Source organism: Tachypleus tridentatus, chromosome 1 (assembly GCF_004210375.1).
Source record: "Tachypleus tridentatus isolate NWPU-2018 chromosome 1, ASM421037v1, whole genome shotgun sequence".
Taxonomy (NCBI): domain Eukaryota; kingdom Metazoa; phylum Arthropoda; class Merostomata; order Xiphosura; family Limulidae; genus Tachypleus; species Tachypleus tridentatus.
In genome coordinates, this window is record NC_134825.1 from 76,270,107 (window position 1) to 76,294,935 (window position 24,829).

At 34.2% G+C, this 24,829-nt stretch overlaps 1 protein-coding gene across 1 annotated transcript in view; it reads right to left on the reverse strand.

Moving 5' to 3' along the window:
- The window catches only part of LOC143252784 (kinesin-like protein KIF26B), a 65,416-nt gene that overhangs the window by 37,176 nt on the left and 3,411 nt on the right, over nt 1-24,829 (reverse strand). The window contains exons 2-3 of the mRNA XM_076505473.1: nt 14,275-14,425; nt 9,384-9,790 (exon numbers count right to left, since the gene is read on the reverse strand). Coding sequence (XP_076361588.1) covers nt 9,384-9,790; nt 14,275-14,424 — 557 coding nt within the window. The 5' untranslated portion in view covers nt 14,425. The remainder of the gene's footprint in view (nt 1-9,383; nt 9,791-14,274; nt 14,426-24,829) is intronic.

The following is a 24,829-nucleotide window of genomic DNA, read 5'->3' on the forward strand; positions in this document are numbered from 1 at the left end:
TTCTTACTTCATTCAAAAGTGGATTTTATTATGTTTATTTTAGCAATTCACTTACACCTATTACGTGCACCGCGTGATTTTCTTTCTTGAAACGACCAAACCTAATAATGTGATTAGCGCTACTGACAATGCGATGTTTTCGGTTTATTCACCCGTATGTTTTTTTTTTCCTTACAGCAGCTAAAAGAAACAAATAATAGATGTTAGAAATTCCAAAGAAATCTCATTTTCCGATTAGCTACAAGACGTACTCTTTATCAGTCTGTTACGATCATAGAATGATAGAGCTGCAGGTTTAGAACGTCAGAAGTCTTAATAAGGATTACGTGGAAGGTCTAATAAAGTCAATGTAGCAACTGAAACCTAGAATATGAAATACTTTAAAGATAAAACCTGAGCAAGTGAGTTAATATTGTTTTTTTTCAGCCCAGGTATATCAAAAAATCTAAAAATTCAACAGCACCCTGGCAGTTTCAATGGACAAATAAAGAAAAACATTGAATTTTCGAAGATATGAAAGCTTTCTCTTTCCTCGTTTTCTTGAGAGCTTTGTCTCTTTCTTCGACAGAAATACTTTCTGCTCATAGCTTGATAAAGTATAGGTGTCTGGCTAGCGGCAAACAGAGCGTACAGCTATAAGATTAAATACATATGACAAGCTTAAAGTCCATTTCAATAACAAAATGGTTTTGCCGTAGAAAATATTAGATCTTAGTTATACCCCAAAGCGACTTTTATAGAACAAAATAATATGTGTTATCATACCGGTAAAAGATAAAATTCAAGGAAAACGTAGCAACACTAAATATTTTAACAACAGTTATGTTGTTTAAACGAATGAAGTATTGCAATAAACGATATTATTTCGGCATCGCTAATCAAAATCATTTCCATGTTCACCGAAAGTGTCTTTATTTATTTATATTTAAAGTTACTCTTGTTTAATATAATTCAACATAACATTAATCTTCCTTATACAAAGAATATGATTTTACAATTGGAAAGCTCCAAATAATTATTGTTAACTTGTGCATATGTAAAAACTTAACGTTTGTTATTTTTATAATTATATATATTTTTCTAAATTGGTTACATACTGATTTATTTACTGGTTTGATTTGATTTGTTTGTTTTAGAGCACTGTTGCACAGTAGGCTATCTTCGCTCTGCCTAGAGCAGTAAATCGAACCCTATATTTTATCGTTGTAATTCCGTAATTTTACCGCTGCCTTTAAAAAAAACAACACTTTTCAACACATTTATCGTGACTGAAATGTTTTAAATAGTTTAAGTAAAAGGTTTATCAGAAACCATGAAACCTATAACCACATATGTTAATTTTCTAGCTGTTTCAGAAGTAGGTTTCACAGATACCTTTTTATACATTTATTTATCCTTATTAATTTTGTACTTAATAAATAAGTTTTCCACTTGGTCTTTTGATATAAAAAGTAAAAGCTTAAAATAAACTAATTGCCACAGACAGCAAAAAAATAAATAAATAAGAGTTCCATATGATTTAGCAGGGAATATACAGTCATGGTGGCTTTGTCACTTTAATATCACATGATATATACCCCTTCATCCATCAGTCAAAGTCACAGACATAGAGAGGATAAATAAAGCAAGTGTAAAGAGAAAAAAACACTTTTCTTCACAAAGACCACAAGATCTGGTATCGGTTTATTCAAATAATGACACTGAACAGAAAGCAAACTGCTGCCAACTTACCTATGGTTTCTCTATGACTCATCAATGGTTTTAAAGAACCAACTTTAAAACCACGTGATTTAACACAAGTAATTAAGCAGTGCTCAAGTTCGTCATCATAAAAACTTTACATTTCTACTTAAAGCATTTGGAAATGTGATATACAAGGAATGGGTTCGCTGACATAATCCGCTTTATCGTTGCTTAATCCTGGGTTCTTTTGGGTTTAATCCCCATTCTCTTGTCAGCTCTTTCAATTCAGAGCACAATTTGTTAACTACCTGAGGGCCATTCCGACTAGAATGTTAAGCTTGTTAGTCTTAACTAGATTATCTATTGCGACTGGAAGGAAGAGTCTTTCATCTGTATTCTCAACGAGAGAGTCAAGAGACAATGGAAATACGACCTTCTAAATAACTAGTGCCTGTGAAACTCGTTCTCCCGAAATAATCGGAACCATTATTAGATTTCCAGTGAGCAATGGAAAAGCTTGTGTAAAGCTTGGGTTTGATTACTGCTTCAATGAGAATGCAGATTCCCGTTCGCTGGTTGGATATAATCGTGAACTCTAAGCTTATCAAAATTATCTTAACTCTAGCATCGCAAAGCATATAAACGCCACCAATAAATTCTGGTTATTTCCATAGTCTCCATATAAAAGAAAAGAAACAGTCTCTCCAGAAAGAATTTGATACTTTTAGAGTTAAGTATCGCCCGATAGTTAGCTTGCCGGACTGTGGATCTGCATTCCCTCGTCCGCGTTCCGTTACAGTGAAAAGAAATTGTCCTCAACAGTTTGGAGCGTTATAAGGCTGAAAGTCAAACTACACTATTCGGCCAGACGTAAGTAGCCCAAAAGTATGCGGTAGGTTCTACCTTCCGCCTAGTCTATCAGTTAAAAATAACCGACGACTTTATTCAGGCAATCTTTAGAAACAAAATACGTTTAATGCTTATGAAACAAATATCTATTTCTCTACTTTGTTATAAAGTCGATTATTCTGTGAGCAGCTCTGATGTGGAAACATTTTTTGCTAGAAATATATTAGAATACAACCACATCGGTCAGAAGTTACTGGGTCAGAAGTTGAGCCACCATAAGTTCATTTGATTTGTACTACTAATACTACTCAATACTATCATCTGAAAGAAGGAAAAAAATTTACGATTTGATTTTGATTCAAAGAAACAAAATTTGGAATGGATAAAAAATGTGAGTATTTAGATCAAGATACCCAATGTAATACATCTAAATAACTTTAAAATTAAGGTTCTTACTTGAATGCGAAATTAAAATGTTTCGAACATCAGGTATCCAGAGGATACGTCACTTCCTTATTAAATATACATGTCTTCTCTCCTCTTGACAGATATACACGTAGATGTGATTGAGGAGATCGGTCTGCACTCTAAAGAGTAATTACCTAACCTTTCAGATAAAGAATGTTAGATCCATAAATCATTTTGGCAGAGCAGGTGATGAATCGATATTAACATTGCGTGGCTTGTGGAACAGTTACATCTAACTACGTATGGAATAACAATTCGTATTGATATGTATATGCATTATGATATATGCCACTCTCCATCTATATACCTACCTAATTATACATATATTTATTTAACGATCTCTTTTGCAGTCTGTTTGTCTCTCTGTATATCTACCTACATATCTAATGACCTACTTAACTAGCTACTTAGACTTTTTTTATAGGAGAGTTGGATTATTCTGGTACGTGATACTTTTGCCAAACTGGCTGAAATCCTGCACCTGAGTCGAAGAGTGAGGGAGAAACTTTCATGCTCATTATGTAATAAATGTTGATATAGTTCTATTCTTTCTGAAGTAATTCTTAGGACGACTTAAATTACGACCGAAATAACATCGTATCCTTAGAACTGTGAAACTTTCCCCAATCATTATTACTACACGACAACCCTCGAATGACAAATGATGTTAATAAATGTAGTTAGTTTCTTACATGAGTAAATAATTTGTACTTTCTATGAGAATAATAGCCCTTCTATAACCGCTCGAGAGTAGTATTCTATTTGTACATAAATACATAAGTAAAAGGAAGATATTGCTGGAAGCCCATTATAAAGGGCACGTTATCGATGTATTTAGCACTTGGTTCACGTGCTAGGTTCCCATGTGACTCTCAGCTTTAACCGTAAATCATTTCAAGCGCGTTTTCTGCAACAACGTTGTGATTAAAACTTCAAGGATTATTCCTTCGATGAAATATAACTTGTCTGTAACGTAAAAAGAGATGCTGTTTGTCCAAAGCTAATTCAGTTTGTGAAACTACCAACTAACCATTGATATGATCAATTAGAACACTCGTTATACGTTATACTGTATTTCCAGTTTCTAAAACCTATTCAGTATTTCATTAATACATTTCTGGTTAATTATCTCTGGTAACTTACTAGCAACAATTAATCTATTTTAATTAATGTAATAAGAAACATAAAACGCCTCAGATGTTTATGACCACTGATATTCTATTATAGTGGCGACTGGAAGTAAATTGATATATAGAGTTGTATTTCCTCTTTTTACTGGAGTCAACCCATACGATAGTTGTACTAAATCAACATTTCGATATTAAAATGTGAAGCCACATAAATTATAACTGGTGTCTCTAATTACACATTTCAAATATATTTAAGGAGTAATATTGATATTTACAATATCATCTGGAATTTGAAGACAATATATGTATTCACTATGTACGTTAGAGGGTATCTTCCCACTCTATCATCCATCTTTGGAAACATTATATATTACATAGAACCAATAAACCAGTGTAGTAGAGTGCAATCTAATAAACATTGCTAAATTTATGAATTTTACAGAACAATCCAACCAGTGCGGAGATGTTTAGATATAGTTAAAGACAAAACAAAACAATCGAACCAATATGGAGAAGTTAAGACTTTTACAGAACAATCCAAAATACATTGGGAAGTTTCTGTATTTTATATGATAATCCAAGCAGTGTAGAGTAGTTCAATATTCTATAAATCAATCCAACCAATATGGGGAAATTTATTATCATTGACAACAACCAATGTGAAAAAAAGTTTAATTTTCTACAAAACAATCCAACAAACACTAGAAATTTTGAATATTCTATAAAATGATCCAGCCAACGTGAAAAATTTAAGTATTCTACAGAACAATTCAATTAACATTGAAAAACTTTGAATTCTCTACGGAGCAATCCAACCAACTTTGAGAAATTTTTGCATTTTATAGAACAAACCAACGTGTTGTGTAGTCCATGTATTTCACAGTACAATTCTACAGAATAATTTAATAAACGTTAGTAAGATTAGTAATTTGTAAAACAATCCATTTAGAAAGGGGATATTTTAATCACATAACAAATGATTATCTTAAATGCTTAGTATTTATAGTCTGATTCTTGAAATATGTTGAACAACTTAGGCACGTAATAGTATAGATATCTATTTTTTAACGCTCACACTAGCTGAGCGTTAACATATCTCAAGTAACCAAATTTTTACATGTTTCAGGACTGAACCGTCTAACCTTTTACTTAAATACACTATATAATTTGAGCCAAAGAAAAAATATCCCGCATCGGTTGCCAGGAAGACACTTTTTAATTGTTTGTTTTGTTTTTTGTTGCTGTTTTTTTGCGCAAAACTACACAAAACTAACTGTGTTATATCCACCATGGAGCATAGAATCTCTAATATTAGCTATGCAAGTCGTGTTGTTTGTCTGTTTGAAGTTAAGCACAAAGTTACACAATGGAAAATCTATGCTCTTTCCAACACGGGTATCGAAACCCAACTTAAACCGTTACAGGCCAGCAGACATACCACTGTGCCTCTGGGGGTGTTCACGTCTTAATCTTACCGATCTCCCACCGAAGGACTTTTGCTCGTTTCAACTACTTGGATGACCATTACGTTTTGAACTGATGTAGCGAATGCGACAGTCTTAAGTTGTATACTCTAAAAGTGACTCGAATAAAAACGTTCAAACGAAGAGAATTTCGAAATACTAGCTTTAAAAATTAAGTAAATCATTAGTAGAAATTGAATGTGAAACAAGCATTTTGAACCCATGTATTTGATTCTTTTAAGCATGTGTGCAAAGTTAAGGAAACTCCAAAATATCAAGCGATAATTATGTGATCTTTATATCTATTATCCCAAATGTTATCTATAGATAACCCCTAGTGTAACCTGAAAATAGACTTAAATAACAAGATGTAACAAAAGTTTTATTTTTTCTTCCCAATTATTTCCCAATTACTTATGCCTAAAGAAAAGAGAAAAGACCTATTTTTCTCTTCAAACTTTGCTTTTGTGGCCTGGGTGATGAAATTTTTAAAATTACGCATTTACCAGAAAATTCCAGGTAGATTCAGTACTGAGTAGCTGATAGAGAATTTTCTCGAACCTTTCAAAGTAATATATATACAGGGGCTCACCACTTCAGTTTAGTTCTAGCTGCCTAAGTGAACACAAAGACTTATCTGATTTTATCAGAGATGGCATCAAGAAACTGCCAGAATTCTCCAGACGCATTATGCTATATACACAGCATGCCGAAATATGCCTATCGGGGATCAAGACAAACTCTGGAACGTAATTTTACCTGCGATCACTGTAAAAAAAATTCTGAAAGGTAAGACAGACAATTTTGCTTGATTGAAGAGTAAGATTTTATATTATACAAATTTTAGACCTTTTAAAATTTAAATATCTTTTAATTTATTATTTTTTTCAATTTTCAATAGTATAGAAAAAATAACACCTACAAAATATTTTGCATGAACTCTTACACATGAGTTGTGGGTGAAATAAATTTATCCTTCATAATAACAATTTTATTTTGCTCTTTTGCAAGATGATAGAGAGGGAAAAAGAGAGCTATGAAGTTTGTTATTCCAAAAATTTGGCGTGAACCCACTGACCGCTCAAGCAAATGCTACTTCTGCATGGTGGACCCTTCCAAACGTTGGGCTGGCAAGAATACATTTGCTATCATGTATCCGGACCTTCCATCATCCATCGCCTCAGTGCCACACTGCCCTGAGCTCCCTGTACCCACTCCGCCAGAGAGAAAGCAGCCATTTTCAGAAGAGAGCAGCAAATCAGAAAAGGAGGTAGACGTTGAAGATGCAGATTACACTTTCAGAGGTGCAGCTGGTGAGAGAAACCCATACTACCCAAACAAGGAGATCTCAATGACTTGATCAGAGATCTTGGTCTAACAAAGTCGAATGCCAAGCTTTTGACATCTAGACTCAAGGAGTGAGATTTGTTAAATGAAAGTCTACAAGTCGCAAGTCAGAGGAAACGTCACCGACATTTTCAAGCTTCTTCACTCGTCAAGCTGGGCTCTGCTTCTGCCTCAATGTATCCGGTCTGTGTGAGGCAATTGGAAATGTCTGTAACCCGAATGGCACCTCTTCATTGATAGCTCATCCAGAAGCCTCAAAGCTGTGCTGCTTTATAATGGGAATAAGTATCCGTCTCTTCCCCTGGCTTATTCGGTGCACCTCAAAGAGAAATACAACAGTGTAGATACCTTGCTAGAAGCCGTGAAGTATGATGAGTATAAGTGGGAGGTTATTAGAGACTTCAAAATTGTGGCATTCTTGATGGGTCTCCAAAAAGGCTTTACCAAGTTTCTCTATTACCTTTGCCTTTGGGACAGCAGGGACACTGCAGTGCACTACAACAGAAAGCGCTAGCCACAACGAACCGAGTTCTCTGCGGGAAGGCACAATGTCAAGTGTGAGTCACTAGTGTACTTCCAGAAGATGTTCCCACCATTGTGCATAAAATTGGGTCTTATGAAACAATTTATCACAGCTCTTGATAAGTGGTCTGCAGCCTTTAAGTACCTTTGAGACTTCTTCCCTAAGTTGTTTGAGGCAAAGATCGAAGCTGGTATCTTCGTTGGACCAAAAATAAAAAAGATCCTGGAGTTCACAGAATTCCCCAAGAAACTCAGAAGAAAGGAAAAAAGCTTGGGGCAGCTTTGTCGCAGTAGTTCGGGACTTCTTAGGCAATCACAAGGCTGAAAATTATGTGGAACTGGTTGAGATTCTAGTAAAGAACTACGGCAATATGAGCTGCATATTGTCTCTGAAAGACCATATTCTTGACGCTCATCTTAATAAATTCAAGGAGAACATGAGAACATACTCAGAGGAGCAAGGCGAGCGTTTCCACCAAGATATACTGGACTTTGAACGCCGCTACCAAGAAGCGTATAACGAAAAAATGATGGGAGACTATATTTGGAGACTGATACGTGAAAGTGATTTACATTAAAGTTACAAATCTCAAAAAAACTACTCACTTATAAACATTTTTGTTTATTTTTGTATAACTTTAGTATAAATACATGTAAATCTTGATACATATGTCGTTTTATTCAGACCTTATGTAAATGAACATGTGCAAATTTGCCCGTTTTTACATATAAAATAGGTTAATTTCTAAATTTCATTTTCCAGGTCACAAAAGCAAACTTTGAAGGGAATAACGATTATTTTCTGTACTTTTACAACAGGCCCGGCATGGCCAAGCGCGTTAAAGCGTGCGTGCGACTCGTAATCTGAGGGTCGCGGGTTCGCATCCGCGTCGCGCCAAATATGCTCGCCCTCCCAGCCGTGGAGGCGTTATAATGTGACGGTCAATCCCACTATTCATTGGTAAAAGAGTAGCCCAAGAGTTAGCGGTGGGTGGTGATGACTAGTTGCCTTCCCTCTAGTCTTACACCACTAAATTAGGGACGGCTAGCACAGATAGCCCTCGAGTAGCTTTATGCGAAATTCCAAAACAAACAAACAAATCTTTTACAACATAAGCAATTAAGAAATAACACATACCATTCAGGAACAAAATTTGTGTTACATAGTGTAATTGGTTTGACTAATAATGAATTCAATGAAACCTGAACATTTGTAAAGAGAATATGTTTTTGTTGTTTTTTTATATTTCATGTTTGTTTTGTTTGTTTTCAAATTTCACGCAAAGCTACACGAGGGATATCTGCGCTAGCCGTCCCTAATTTAACAGTGTAAAACTAGTCATTGCCACCCACCGCCAACTTTTAGGCTACTCTTTTACCAACGAATAGTGAGATCGATCGTCACACTATAACACTCCCACGGCTAAGAGAGCGGTCATGTTTGGTGTGACGGGTATTCAAACTCGGAACCCTTAGATTACGAGTCAAGCGCCCTAACCACCTGGCCATGCCGGGCGTTTAGATTTTATGATACAGCATAAAAGTTTGTGGTTTGAAGAAAGAATTTACGTTTTGAGATTTAGACGTAAGAAATATTTAAGTACAAAGAGGGAATAGAAACATAATGTTAGATTTCGGAAAGAGCTTATTTTGAAGCATTATAGCTCATACATGTATTTATATATGGAACTGACCCCTTACTGTTCAAACTTACATATATTGTCTAAAATAAAATCATAAATTTTGAATATTAAGTGAACCTATATGCACAGTGATTAAAACATATTAGGAATAAATTTGAGTCCAGTAGGACTAATAGAGAAACAAATAATAAATATTCCACTTTTACAGTAGACAGAAAAGTAACCACAGTGAAAATACGTTTAGAGCTAAACTCCATTAAAGGATAAAATATACTTACCTAGCAAAAAAGGAAGCCGCAGCTGAAGGCTGGGCATGCTCCATGACGCGCCAGCAAGGAGAACTGTAAGACGTTCCCTGTAGAAATGATGACTGGGAGAACCCACAATAGGAGAGCGAATGTGGCAAAGAGCAGCTTTGTGCCTTCGAAACATTTGATGCTATGTCAAACCCCACCGATGTCTCTCTAGGGTGCGTGGATATCCCCCCACCGCCACCTAGAGCATCTTGAAAATTGCTGCTCGGAGAATTATCGGGGTTCGCTGATGAATTAGTGTTGTCGATAGTCAGCTGATCATCTAAGAGATTTGTTGTATATCTGGCCATTTTCGTGCTGGTGTTAAACGAGTCGTTAATCATAGGAGAATCTCTACGGTTGGCAGACACTTTCAGATAAGTAGGTGGTGTCTGAAAGAAACGAATACAGAAAAAACCTGAACAAGTGGTAGAAATTTTAAGAACATTGATGGTGTGTATAAATTATACATGTGTTTGTCTGTCCAAGCAGATAAACGACATCTTCATGGCTGGCTAACACTTGGAAGGAGAAGAAGAATTTGATGATTTGAAGAAGGAAGTACAGAAGTCATCAGTAATTTGTACTTACAGAAGTCATCAGTAATTTGTACTTACAGAAGTCATCAGAAATTTGTACTTATAATTGAAACGTAGAATAATTTTCATTTGAATAAGCCATATTTAGCTTTATATTTTAGTTGTTGGGTGGGTTTTTCATATCTGTATTTCTGTTTATGCGATCCCATAATTTTTTCATTTTCTACACTTTCATCTCCTAACATCCTATATTTCTGCTTCTATCAAGTTTTTCAATCACTCTCTTAAACATTAAAGTGCCTTAGAGAAAGAAATATATTTATAAATGAAAAATATTTATAATGAATACGATTACGTAAGATATCTTTAGTAAATATTTCAATTAATATTTTTCATGTGGTGTTGGATTAACTTTCCTAATAGAATTTAGATTATTTCTTAAATATGACTCTCTATAACTACAATCAATAAAAAGTATTGATAAATATTTAGATTATTAAATCTTCATTGATTTCTTGTTGTTAAGAAAAGTTAGTGAATTTTCCGTGATTGAAAAACTACGGTCACTATAACTTTAAGCCTCTTACTCGAGAAAAGAAAAAAAAACTAATTTTTAAAACTATAAATAATGTCAATTGAATGCCAGTTTCTTAACAGTCTTTACTGACTAGAAGCCAGAATGAGTACACAAGAATATATGCATAATGCTTGAAAGACGGGTTATTAAATAAAGTTACATAATGTGAATATTGTTGTTCAAAGTCTGTTTATAAATTAAACGTTTTTTTTAGATGAGTAAGGGTTGAACTTGAGTGCTTACTAGAACATGAATTGGTTTAGAAGTTTGTTTGTTTTTGTGCAGAAAGTATATTCACGTTTTCAGAACTCATGGATATAACCTATTTCTACAAAAACTAGGGTGCAGGTTGTCCTATAATAGAACTCTGGTTTTTGGAACAATCTAGTGGAGCTGTGCGTGCGTTATAAGAGTAACAGTCAATATTTTAGTGTGAACTGTGTGTAGTCAGGTGCTGCTAGTGGATTCCCTTTCCTCTGGTCAGTGTAACAAAATTAAGGTGATAGCCCGATGTGACTTTGCTATAAGAAAACAAACACACATAAACCTAAATATTTCATAGTAAAATAACACGAAAACATTAATTTTAAGAATAATGTACCACTTTTTTTTACTTAACATATGTAGAATAAAAGCGCTGTTACGAAAACTGGTATTGAATTAAAAAAATAAACTTGCAAAAGTTTCGCACAAAGCTACAAGAGGGCTATCTGTGCTACCCGTCCCTAATTTAGGAGTGTAAGACTAGAGGGAAGGCAGCTAGTCATCACCACCCACCGCCAACTCTTGGGCTACTCTTTTACCAACAAGTGGTTGGATTGACCGTCACATTATAACGACCCCACGGTTGAAAGGGCGAGCATGTTGGGCGCGACAGGGATGCGAACCTGCGACCCTTAGATTACGAGTCGCACGCCTTAACACGCTTGGCCATGCCGGGCCTTGCAAAAGTGACCTTTGTAACATAAACAGAAGCCGTATCGCCTCATGAAGATGTATATACTGTTTAAAGTAAAATAAAAATATACTTGAAGGAATGAAATAAATGTTTTAGAAAGGTGTTTGGAATACAAACACAACGAGTAATGAAATTAGTTAAATAAACTTTATCACTCAATTAAATCGTCACAAATGTAATTTTTAACCAGCTATTAGTATAATTGTATGAACTGCTTTTTACAACGTAATATTCAGTAAAATTATTTTAGATAGTTTCAGCCTTGTTACGTGACTTTAACTAGTTCAATAAATTAAGGACGATAGAGCGATAAAATATGTTTAAAACAGAACTTTGGCGATGATTTGTGATAAACAACACCAACTTTCCAAATTTAACAACTAAAAAGATATTTGTTTTAGAATTTCGTGCAAAGCTACCTGAGAACTATCTGCGCTAGCCGTTTTCTAATTTAGCAGTGTAACACTACAGGGGAAGCAACTAGTCCTAGTTATCACCACTCACCGTTTACTTTTGGGCTACTTTTTTACCAAGGAATAGTGGGATTCGCCGTCACATTCTAACGTCCCAACTGCTGAAAGGGCGAGCATATTTGGTATGACGGGGATTCGAACCCGCGACCCTCAGCTTACAAGTCGAGCGCCTTAGCTACCTGGCCATGCCGGCTATAAAAGAATATGCATGTTCAAATTAGATTGATTCTCTATTTTTCTTTCTTTACTTATAAATACTCATTGTTTGTTTGTTTGTTTATTTATATAGCGCAAAAGCTGAAAGTTGGATTCTCTTCGCTCCGTCCGCCGCGAGGAATCGGATTCTGGATCTTGGTATTGTAAGTCCGTAAGCTTACCGCTGACAAACCAGAGGACGCACATGTTGATACTTTATCACGTTTCACTACGCCGAAGATATTACCTATTAACCTGTCTATAAAAACTATCAATTTATTTGTCTGTTTCTTAATATCTCAACCACTGTCTATCTATTTGTTGGACTCGCTGCTTGCTTATCACGCATCTATTTTTTTGTCTCTTAATTGGTCAATCTCTATTTCTTTTCCCAATTCCCCTGGGACAGCGGCAGGTCTTCGGATATACATCAGGCGTTTGATTCCCCTTGGTGGACTCAGCAGATAGCTCGATGTGGAATTGCTATAAGAAAACACACACACACTCTTTTCCCCATGTCTGCTTGTCGGTCTGTTTAAGTTTCGAAATACCTACCTGTCATAAAAATTTATAATTTCTCTACATAGTTAGTATTTTTATTTAGATCCTTTGTTTTTTATCTTTAAGTTTTCTGTCTTGTCAATCATTTTTGTCTATGTTGTAAATATTAATATCTGTTTGGTAACCGAAGCTTACAATTGACACCTTTCACATTAAAACATTCATTTGATAGTTTACATATCACAAACTGCGTACATATCAGAGACAAGAATAGCTCGAGAGTTATGCTGAATGCTGTGGACTAGTTACCTTCCCTGAGTTCAGATCTAAGTAATGTTATATGTATATCGCCATTGTGTAGCTGTGGGCGGAAATACTACAAAACTACAAAATTAGCTCAAAAGTATCAATAGTACCATTTAATATCAGGAGGTATCTTGTTATAAGTAGAATACAGAAAGATTCTGTTCGCCGCTTCACTGTTTTCAGCAATATATATATAAAACAGATACGATACCCGTCATATTTCGAAGTCTGTGCATATACCATATGTGTAAGTATATAATAGTTGACTATTAAATCTTATAAAATGAAATTGCTAGTGAATAAGTAAAACAACACTTCGTTATTTTCGGAGTGCCCATATACGACATAGAAAAGGTACTATGCATTTAGATAGAATTCAAAGAACATTTGGTTCGTAACGACACGTCAAACCAAGCTGGTAGAGTTTGTCGATATATTACAATAAACAGATGGTTCTAGCTTTCCACTTAAGCTTAAATATTTCAGTTCACGTAACCAGGTTGACACAAGGTGTGCATTAAAAATAATCTGTACATTTCCTGGGATATACATGTTAATCGCAAAGATATAAGATCTGCTTACTTTATTCAGGGATTAATGGAGAAAGTTCGCAGTAAACGTGTAATATTACATATGGCAAGAAGAATAAATAAGAAGAAACACAGTTTACTTATTATCAAACCTAAACACGTTTAACTTGTCATAATGACAGTAAAATAATGTAAAAGAAAAGTGTTTACTTAGTTTCAGACCCAAACATGTTTGACACTTCCGAAATAATAAAAACAATATTACAGAAATAGTGTTGAATGAGTTTAAAACCCAAACTCGTTTAGATGCCGGTTTAAACACAAACGTCATTATAAGCTTAAATCACTAACACTTGAAACTACTCATTCAACAAGTTTCTTAACATAAAATAATTATTAAACAACACACGTAAACAGGTTTTTAAGGGCAATGTAACGTTATTCTAAGTGGAACGTGATAGTTTATAATTATCGAATAGCAACTTTAGAGTGAAATCCAAGATGGTGAGTAAGAAAAGCCCACTTGTTAGTAACTTCTTTAATATCGCCTAAGGAAGACAAGAGATAAATTACACGAAAATTGTTAGTTCTGTTTTCACCATGAACTTTCTTTGGATAATTTATCTCTAAACTCCAATGCACAGATTATCTTCAAATTAAAACAAAATTTTCAAAGAACCACATTGCTCTGCAATCTCAAGCTTTCACTTCTTCAAATAGATATTAGCCATCAGATTATTTAGTTTGTTGATGTAACTTTAAAAAACTGTTATTATTAGTTTAATGTATTATTTTACCTGTTCATAATTTGGTTTCATCCAGACTTTCACATTTTCTTCTAAGTATTGTTGGGCTTGTTGGGCAATACGTGGCGAAGCAGTTTCAAATGTACCACAAGGTGTCGTTATTGAGTTCCCGAAACAGTTGTTTCTTGTACGACGAGACATTCTGAAATTACAAAAAATATAAACATAATACTCCAACACTTTTCTTCATCTAGTCTTCCTAAAGACATCAACTTTCACCTGCATTTGAAAGAAATCCTTCGAAAAACAATGAAACAATAATGAACTGGATACAGCGAAGTTAAATACTCAAATATTGTTTCAGCTCATATTTTCAGTGCTTAGTCGTAAATTATAAATTTGTACATATGTTATGATGTGTCAAAATGTTATTTACTGTGACAGACAAACCTCAGTCAAGTGAATTATGTGGGATGGCTTTATTACAAACCTTCAATCCCGGCATGGCCAAGTGTGTTAAGGCGTTCGACTCATAATCCGAGGGTCGCGTGTTCGTATCCCAGTCGCACCAAACATGCTCACCCTTTCAGCCGTGGGGGCGTTATAATGTGATTGTCAATCCCACTATTCGTTGGTAAAAGAGTAGACCAATAGTTGACGGTGGGTGGTGATGACTAGCTGCCTTCCCTCTAGTCTTACACTGCTAAATTAGGGACGGCTAGCGAAGATAGCCCTCGAGTAGCTTTGCGCGAAATTCCAAGAAACAAAACAAACAAACCTTCAGTGAAGTTATTCTTGTTTTAGTAAGATAATATTTTAGTGCCCTGAAAACTAAGAATATATAGTAATGAAGTAAGTTAGGCGGCAACTTGCATCTCCAGAAAGACATCAACAGTCAATTTAGATTCCTTGTCGAATAATATTAACCTGAATAACTCTAATTACAAGTATTATAACAGAAACGAAATTAGTGAATATATTTCAGTAAACAAAAATCTCATCTTTAAAAGATTATTCCAGAGCGAATTCTAACTGGGACACAAAATTATTTCGTTCATTACAGCACTTGTGGCCTCCCTAAGTTAGCAGTTGCTCCTCAGTGGCTCAGCGGTATGTCTGCGGACTTACAACGCTAAAAACCGGGTTTCGATACCTGTGGTGGGCAGAGCATTGTGTAGCTTTGTGCTTAATTCAAAACAACAACTTAGCAGTGCAATAGTAGAGGGAAGCTAGCTAGTAATCACCCCCAACTTTTGTGCTTCTCTTTTACCAACGAATAATGAGATTGACCAACACATTATAACGCCTCCACAGCTGAAAGAGCGAAATGTTACGAATGATTTCTTTAAATACAACATGCTCAACTGTGAATTATTTTGAAACGATACGCGTCCCTCAGATACAACAATATCGAAACACAGAGATAATTTCTGAAATACTTTGATGATTACGCACAGATGTACGACAGACTAACAATGTTTAATATGTATGGGCACTATCAACTGGTGTAATAATGAATAATGAATGGTCAGTAGATATCTTATTTCAATAGTATCTATTTATTTATTATCAATTCAAATACGTGCTGCACATATTTAAACTGTATTAACATAAATACTTCTACACTTTTATCACTCACCAGTTAATAGAATATTTTATCAATTAGTAAGTAAGATATTCTAAGACAGAATATTTTCATGAATAGAATAATTATTGAAGAGAATTTTTTTAAAGTTGAAACAATGAATAATAAAGAATTAATGAGCATATAAACTAACCTTCTTTATAGCAACACTGTGGTGATTCACCTTGAACGAGGTTCTTGTAGTTATAAATCAAAACCATGTAAGACTGAATGACGTAAAATAGAAGGATATTTACTCAGTATCTTCGCATTAACAAATTACTACACGAAATGTTCGCGTAACCTAGAGCTCGCCTACTGAGAAAAGTAAATACGGAACGTCTGAAATTCTATCAATAGAATAAGTTGTATAAATTTAACGTGATTTGTCGAATAAACTGAAGAACATACCTACACTGTACTTGTATTTATTCAATGAAATGTTCTTTAAACTTTTGAACATTTAGTTATTTTCAGCCATTTTTAAGCATCAGAATCTACAATTTTAAGAGACCATGATAAACATTAGCTCTTGAAACGTAGTAATTCTAATTGATTGAGTAGAATCGTGCAAAAGTTAATACTGTTTTCTACGTAAAAGGAACGTATATTTACAAATAAGAATACTTATTGTAATTCACTGTTTTAGTGGAGTTATGTTATTTTTCTGTTATCTTTAACACTATCTTCAAATACTAATTTTCTTCTTTTTTGCTCTCTCTTGTGTAAAACGCGTTGCACAAATTCATTACGTTTTACGTGTTCGTGTCTCTTGGTGTTTCGTGTAAGACCTTTTGTGAATGTTTTAACAATGTTTTACGCAGCTTATTGTGAATACAATCATGTATATCGATTTTTCATTGTCTACACAGTTTATCGTGGAAATATTCATCAGTGATAATTTGTACATATATTACTAATAAAAACAAACCTTTCCTTGGGTGTTGATCTTTCATAGAGTTAAATCTGAAAATGTATGAAGGCATTCAAAGTGCTTCTTTTTCTGAATCTTTTATTACTTTTTATTTCACACAGATTTCCACCAACTGTTTTTTTCACACTGTCTTTTTGCAGATTCATTCGTATTTCATAGATATTTCACAGACTTTATTTTATATACATTTTTATACGTGGTGGTTTTACAAATGGTTTCTTTTATAATTATAAATCATTTTTTCACAGAGTTCTTTTACGAATTTATTGGCCCGGCATGGCCAAGCGTGTTAAGGCGCGCGACCCGTAATCCGAGGGTCGCGTGTTCGAATCCCGTCGCGCCAAACATGCTCGCCCTTTCAGCCGTGGGGGCGTTATAATGTGCGGTCAATCCAACTATTCGTTGGTAAAAGAGTAGCCCGAGAGTTGGCGGTGAGTGGTGATGACTAGCTGCCTTCCCTCTAGTCTTACACTGCTAAATTAGGGACGGCTAGCACAGATAGCCCTCGAGTAGCTTTGTGCGAAATTCAAAAACAAACAAACAAACAATACGAATTTATTCTTGCGTAGTAATGTTCTTCCGTATTTGTTGGTAAAGTTTATATGTGGTTTATTTTTTTACCTAGTTTCTTTTGTTTAAACTTGCACATGTTTGGTGAGCATTATTATCACAGTTCTGCTTATCAACTTCTGAAAACATAACGAAAATAAAACTATGCACAATGACCAATGATTCTAGGTCTACTGGTCTTTCACAAGACATCAGTCAACGATTTATAAGGAAATCTCTGAGCATACTAATGATATATCATTGAATACAATGTATCAACACAATACTTTAGTCAACGCTCTATAAGAGGAACAAGAAAAATAATGGATACATTATAAACAATCGTTGAATATAAAATATCAACTCAAGACTTTAATCAACGCTTTGAACATACTACTAAAACGTTGAATACGATGTATCAATCTCTCTGTATAGATATGTATATGTATATAAACGTTTATTCGACACCTACTCAAGCAAACAAATACATTTAACTTTTTAATTATTTCTAGTAACGTAAATTACTTTAAATATAACGTTAGTGTACTCCAGTTCTTGTGGTACTCATACCACCTGTAGTACTCAACAGGGGTAGAAAATAAACAGGGATAACCGCTTTAAAAAAAGGTATTGTCCCTCAGTTCGAAATCTTCTTATTGACACAAAGCCACATCTTCGTCTTGATCTCACCAGTATGGAGCCTGAAACCCTTGTCCTACTATTTGGTCACAAGCAGCTCCATTCCTTGTATTGAACAATTATCCACTTGCTTATTTCCACAAGGCCCAGCATGGCCAAGCGTGTTAAGGCGTTCGACTCGTAATCCGAGGGTCGCGTGTTCGAATCCCGGTCGTACAAAACATGTTCACCCTTTCAGCCGTGGGGGCGTTATAATGTTACATTCAATCCCACTATTCGTTAGTAAAATAGTTGGCGGTGGTTGATGATGATTAGCTGCCTTCCCTCTAGTCTTACACTGATAAATTAGGAACGGCTAGCGCAGATAGCCCTCGAGTAGCTTTGCGCGAAATTAAACAAACAAACAAACTTATTTCCAAGTACATATACAAATTTTAATGTAAATAATTATTATCAACTTCAATTACGTTTAATGGACAATATTAGTAAAGTTCATTAATTTCTGAGCATTTTTGTTTTCTTTTTTACATTATGTGCAATATTACAATATTATGTGACTGTCTTTCATACAGCAGTTGGACATCACTAATTATGTCCGTCCCCCTTACCGGTGGTACACCAATAAGGATGAAGTTTCAGAAGTGGTACACGAATACTTCAAGTTTGAGAAACACTGGTCTGCTTTGTATGCAACGTTTATTATAAATTTTGATACTTTAATATTTTTCGTGAAACGAGGATTTTATATCGTAGGTGTTTTAGGGCTATGGTACAGTTTTTATGCTGCGAAAACGCTTTCTGGAAACATTTATATTGTATTGATGGAAAAAAGGGTGAACTTAAAGTAAACTCCAGTGGAAAACAAACACAGTGTGTGTGTGTGTGTGTATTTGGGCATACACTGTACATGTATAATTTTGCACATATAAGAGAAAACATTGAACGAGCGTACAAATTACAGTGTTGGAAGGATTAAGTATATTTTCAATATAATATTAAACCTAGTTCTCTTGGTCTTCATCATGGGGAAAGAGAGAAGAAATTAGTACAAAGTTACTGGAGAAAGAGATGACTTGAAGAAAGGCCGACACAGCTCTGATACTCCTTTTAGTTTAATCCCTGTACGTAGGCTTCATGTATGGAGAAATTCGCAACTTTCTACAACTGCAGAAGCTTGTCGATTGACAGCTGGGCTTTATGAGATGTAACACAGATAACAGTTATTAAACAGGATATATATTATTCGATTGGTCGTTGACATTATCTAAAAGAAGACGTAATTCAGCAGATCTCAGTTTATTTGAATATTGCGTGTTATTAATTATTTTTAGTCCGATTATTAAAATCAACATCACTTATATATTGATAAGTTTACAAGTCCATCCTAGACTACATCGTTATCAAGAGTGATAATAAAACTAACGAAAACCTTTATCATATGAGCCAGTAAGACCACCATATAGACTGGCCGTTTTCTCCAAAATTTCTTTTGGTTATAATTTTCCTTTGTATACGATGTTAGAACCCAAGATCCGACTGATCACCAGTGCTAGTTCCTTTCATACCACAGCTACGAGATCAGCAAATGTTACAACAACGTCTGGCAACATTTTATCATGCATGACAAACAAACAACATAACCTTGTCCCTTTAATACCAACACTCCATCCACGTTAGAAGATCACTTGATAAGATATCTAGCAACACTTTAGCATACATAACAAACAAACAACATAACCTTGCTCTTTTAATACCAACGCTTCATCCACGTTAGAAGATCACTTAACAAGGTATCTAGCAACACTTTAGCATACATAACAATCAACATAACCTTGTCCCTTTAATACCAACACTCCACCTATGTTAGAAAATGATAAGACAAATTATCTTACAACAATTAAGCTTAGTCTTGTCACTTTTGTAGCAAGACTCCAATCGTATTAAAAAGCGATAAAACAAGTTATCTGACCAGCGTTTTACGTCTTAACAACATAGTCTTACAACTTTAATACCAACACTCCGCCTGTATCATAAAGTGATTAAATAAGTTGCCTACCATTATTTTAACTTTGAACGATTTAAGTATGCAGTTGTAATAGGCGTGCTCCACCCATGTTAGACAGTGACAAAACAGGTTATGTAACAATATTTTAGCTCGCAGCGGCATAGCCCCGCCATTTCTAAATTAACACTCCTTGTAAGTCCAATTTCATCGTTACTTCTAAGTTGCTATTACGATTCCACTCACCAGAGTTCCATGCTCTATTACATTGCCTACGTACATAGCTGTTAGCTTATATTAACGGGAATACAAAAAGGTTTTTTGTTCTATGTGGGGAGCAGATTAGTCAAACGTGTTGTAAACCGCAATATGAATTTGTAATAAAACATAACACTGAAAAGAGGGAAGATGGTGGAAATATTATAATAATCGATCTTGTATTCAATAAATTTCCAGAACAAAAGTCAATTTTAACACCCCTCTAACAATAAAAAATGCAAAAATATGTCGTATAAAGTACAATAATAACGCACTGAAACACAGGAGAAAAAACATCATGAAATTATCCCACAATGCATATTTTCTCTACTATTGTAATTACTCTGCATGGATGTAATACTTCATGGATTATTATCTATAAATTACTAATTGAAAAACATTAAACAATAGAACAATAAAGTTGTTTTTTACTCACTAAAGTCTTCGGTTGAATTTGTGTTATATTTTAAAAATCACGAGCGAAAACAAGCAATCCACATGGGAAATAATAATGCATATATTTAAATAAAACAATCATAAATTTAAAAAGAGAAATAAATCCTTTATACTTAGTTTAGTGGTGATGTAGAAAATTGGAAATGGTATTGTGACAAAGTCTGCCTTTAGTTTTAGGTCCAAACAAACAGATGTAATTAGTTGAATTCTTCTCAGTATTCTAAGAAGTGTAAGCAATATTTTATTACAATAATAAATTATATATTTTTAATAACAGATTACAATACCTCTTGCGCGTGCTTTCCAGTATTAATTACTTTTTGTATTAACATTCATGAATGGTTTTTAAAGCAAAATATTTACGTGTAAACTGTGAAAGAAATTCAAATTAACGATTATTCAACACAAGTTAACGGCCATTTTGTTTAGTTTTTGACATTAATTTTTAGGCTACTGCATGTCATAAAAAATTCAACTTTTTATCTTATATGCAATTGTTTCATTACAACTTAACTATCCACAAAAACAACTTTTTTATTATTTACACTTCACAATAAATCTTCCTTAGAGATGTGAAGACCTTTCATGATTTCCAATCCATACCGAAACAATTACCAATACCTAGAACCTTGAGTTTTATATTCTGGTAACCTAGGGTATACAATACTGACTCATTTTTACTAGCGACGAATTAGAGGTACCTTATAAAGCATTCTTCTCAGGCAAATTTGTAAATTAATTCAGTAGGTAAGATCTTGACCTAATTACCTGCGTGACCAATGTGTTTATAGCTGCACAATTAAACCAACTGTAGTTTACATAACAAATGTTCTTTGGAGTCTTCAAGCTCTATGGGCGATCATCATTGAATATAATTAAACAAGATAAAATAGGTTTCGTTTTCAGCCATGCATTGCAGTTGATGCTAGTCACAGATGAAGACTATGTTATGTGTGCCAGTAATAGAATACGTCTTGTTAATAAAGGTCCTTAAATGATCTTAAAAACACAGATGTTTAGTTAATGACGGAATTAAATCCAGTTGTTTGTTTTTAATTATTTTTCCTTAAGCAAAATACGTCTGAAATTGTTCTGCCTTACACTTTTATTTGAACTAACATATATTTACATAAAGTTATAATGCGGTTAAATGTATCTCTAAGTTATTATAACAACACATACGCTTTTCTCTTACGAACATAAAGAGAACAGGCCTGATGTGGGCCCTTGTATTGGTGCAAGTTCATTACGACCACATTCATTATGATATACATCCTATACTGCTCCTAGAATGAGGTTCCCTGTAACATGCAATTAATGTGTAGCAATCGTGCCAGCTGGTACTTACATACATATACCTGTCACTGGTCCGTATTAACAAGGGGCTATCTCTTCATTAAATCCGAACTCTTCACTTCCATCATATTACTTTAACGTAATAACCACCAAGCTGATAAAATAATACACATCTGTCCTGTTTATCTCAGTGATAATTAACTCGACATCAGCAGGAGAGGAAGCAGGAGGGATGAATCGTATCACATTTACTTTAAAACTACATTTAAACTGTTGTATAGCTGTTAAAGTCAACCAAATCTACTCGACAAGGATTTTTCCGTTCCCACGACACACACACTTTCGAAGAAAAGAAAGTTTTCATGAGTTAAAAATACAGCACATAAAACTTACAAAAGAAATAACGCTAATAAGATAAAAACGACTGTGAGATACTAATGAAGTGCCTTGGAGGCTCCACATGTTTCATATTTACTGTTGATTACTATATTATCCTAGAGTGAGGTCTTCTCAAAAAAACCTCTTCACCTGTAAAAGGTTTAACACATTAATTACTCAGTTTTTCGAAAATTTCAACTTCTTACTTCCGGATATTTAAAAGAAGAAAGAAAGTCTTGCTTCCGTATAATTTGGAGAAGAAATAAAATCGCACTTTTTTGATAACTTATATTCGTTTTGTTATGTCTTCCAAGTTTCAAATATAAACTGGATATTTTTACTCGATGAAAATAACAAGTAAGTATTATATTATATTAAAATTTTAGTCACATTTTTCGTAACTATCTACAATATTATTTAATACAAGGTTCTAAACATTTTTAGAAATTTTAATAAATACAATTTCAGATAATTGTTAATTAAATCAATAGATTATGCAAACTGTAATTTAATTCTAGTTCTAATTAAATGAAACGTTCTAATAAACATTTTTAATTAGACTTAGCAGCTTATGGCAAGTCAACTAAACAACGTACCTGACTCTTTTATAATAATTTTTATTACAACGCTAAAATCAGGGGTTCGATTCCCCTCGGTGAGCTCAACAGATAGCCCGATGTGGCTTTATTGTAAGAAAACGCATACTAGAAATTTTTTTTCGGCCATGGCAAGGTGGGTTAAGGCGTGCGACTCGTAATCTAAGAGTCGCGGGTTTGCATCTCTGTCGCACCAAACATGCTCGCCTTTTCAGCCGTGGGGGCGTTATAAATGTGACGGTCAATCCCACTATTCTTTGGTAAAAGAGTAGCCTAAGAGTTGGCGGTGGGTGATGATGACTAGCTGCCTTCCCTCTAGTTTTACACTGCTAAATTAGGAACGGCTGGCGCAGATAGCCCTCGAGTAGCTTTGCGCTAAATTCAAAAACAATAATTTTTAATAAATAGTAATAAATTATGATCATTAAACAAAATGATGTTCCTGACTTTATTATCAACACATTTAATTCACAATAACGATAGCGTTGTATTATAAACTATTTGATACGTCTCATTAGAATTTAATGTTGAAAACACTTATAACACGTCAGGAATTCTTAGGTAGTATTGATGTATTGCTGAATTTGTAAAAAAAAAAGAAAAACATCTATAATTTGCGAAGACAATTCTCAAACACTTATAAAAATCCTATAGCTAAAGAAGAAGCCAGGGAAGTCTAATGTTGGTGTTTACAAATGCAAATAGTCACTGTTATTTTAGAATAACGTTCATTTATCTACGAAAGTAAAACGAAATATGCGTTTGTTTGCATCCTCCCTTCTCTGAGCCAACTGAGCCAATCTCAACTAAAGTTTTTTGTACGTAAACACTATTGAATATGAGGAATGTCCTAAGGGGGTCAGATATTAACTTAACCTTATTTCTATTTAGTCAAGCCAGTTGGCTAATTACTCCCAGACTAGTGTGTCAATCTCAAACAATTTTGGCTGGTTATAGCTTTGGACAATGTTGAATATTCTAAATGAATATTTAGTATGAAAGTTACTAGACTGGTTTTGAAATAACCATGATTTTCTCATGGTCAATGAGATGTAGGGTATTCAAGGGTGGAATCACCTCAAATTCTTTACTGGTTTATAGATGGAAAACAAACTGTAAATGTTGTTTATGAAGAAGCTTTGTTATAATTTTCAAATTTTGACATAAAGTTTAGGTTCAAGTTATTAAATATAAGATTAGTATTAAACTTAAACAGTTCTAATTAAATTAAACATTCACTGTCAGCTGAAAAGTATTCAGTTTATATGGCATGAAAAGGAATGAACAGAAAAATTAATATAATTTTAAGGTACCTATGTCCATTACCAGACATTCATTGCACATTTAACGTGCACACCATCCCTTTGAAAACACTACTTTTTACCAGTACGTTGTTTGCATTTATTAGCTTAAAAGCTCTATAATGACACACGTCACTCTACTAGAATGTATCACCCCAGTATTCACCTATCTGTGTTTGCGCGATTAACTAATTAGGACCATCGTCAAATATCGCGAAGAAATAGTTTTTGCTTTGAATACGACCTAAATTAGATGTGGCATAAACTACGGAAGATAACTGAAAAAAAATATTTGCTCGCTTTGATGCAGCATTTTGCAGATTATCTTACGAAGTTAAAGGTCTTCCCAAAAATACGCAAATGAGTTAAAATCCGGTGATCCTTCTCATCAAAGAAGATGGCTGATGCTACTCTCATGTTTTGCGAAAGTTTTAAACTCGGATAATTAGAGCACAATGGATTTGCAATGTTGTATCGAAAAAGTCATTGTTAATCAGGATAGAAAAGCAATATTAAAGGACAGCCATTATAGTTAACAACATGTACTTTGGAGTTTATCCAAAACAAAGCAAA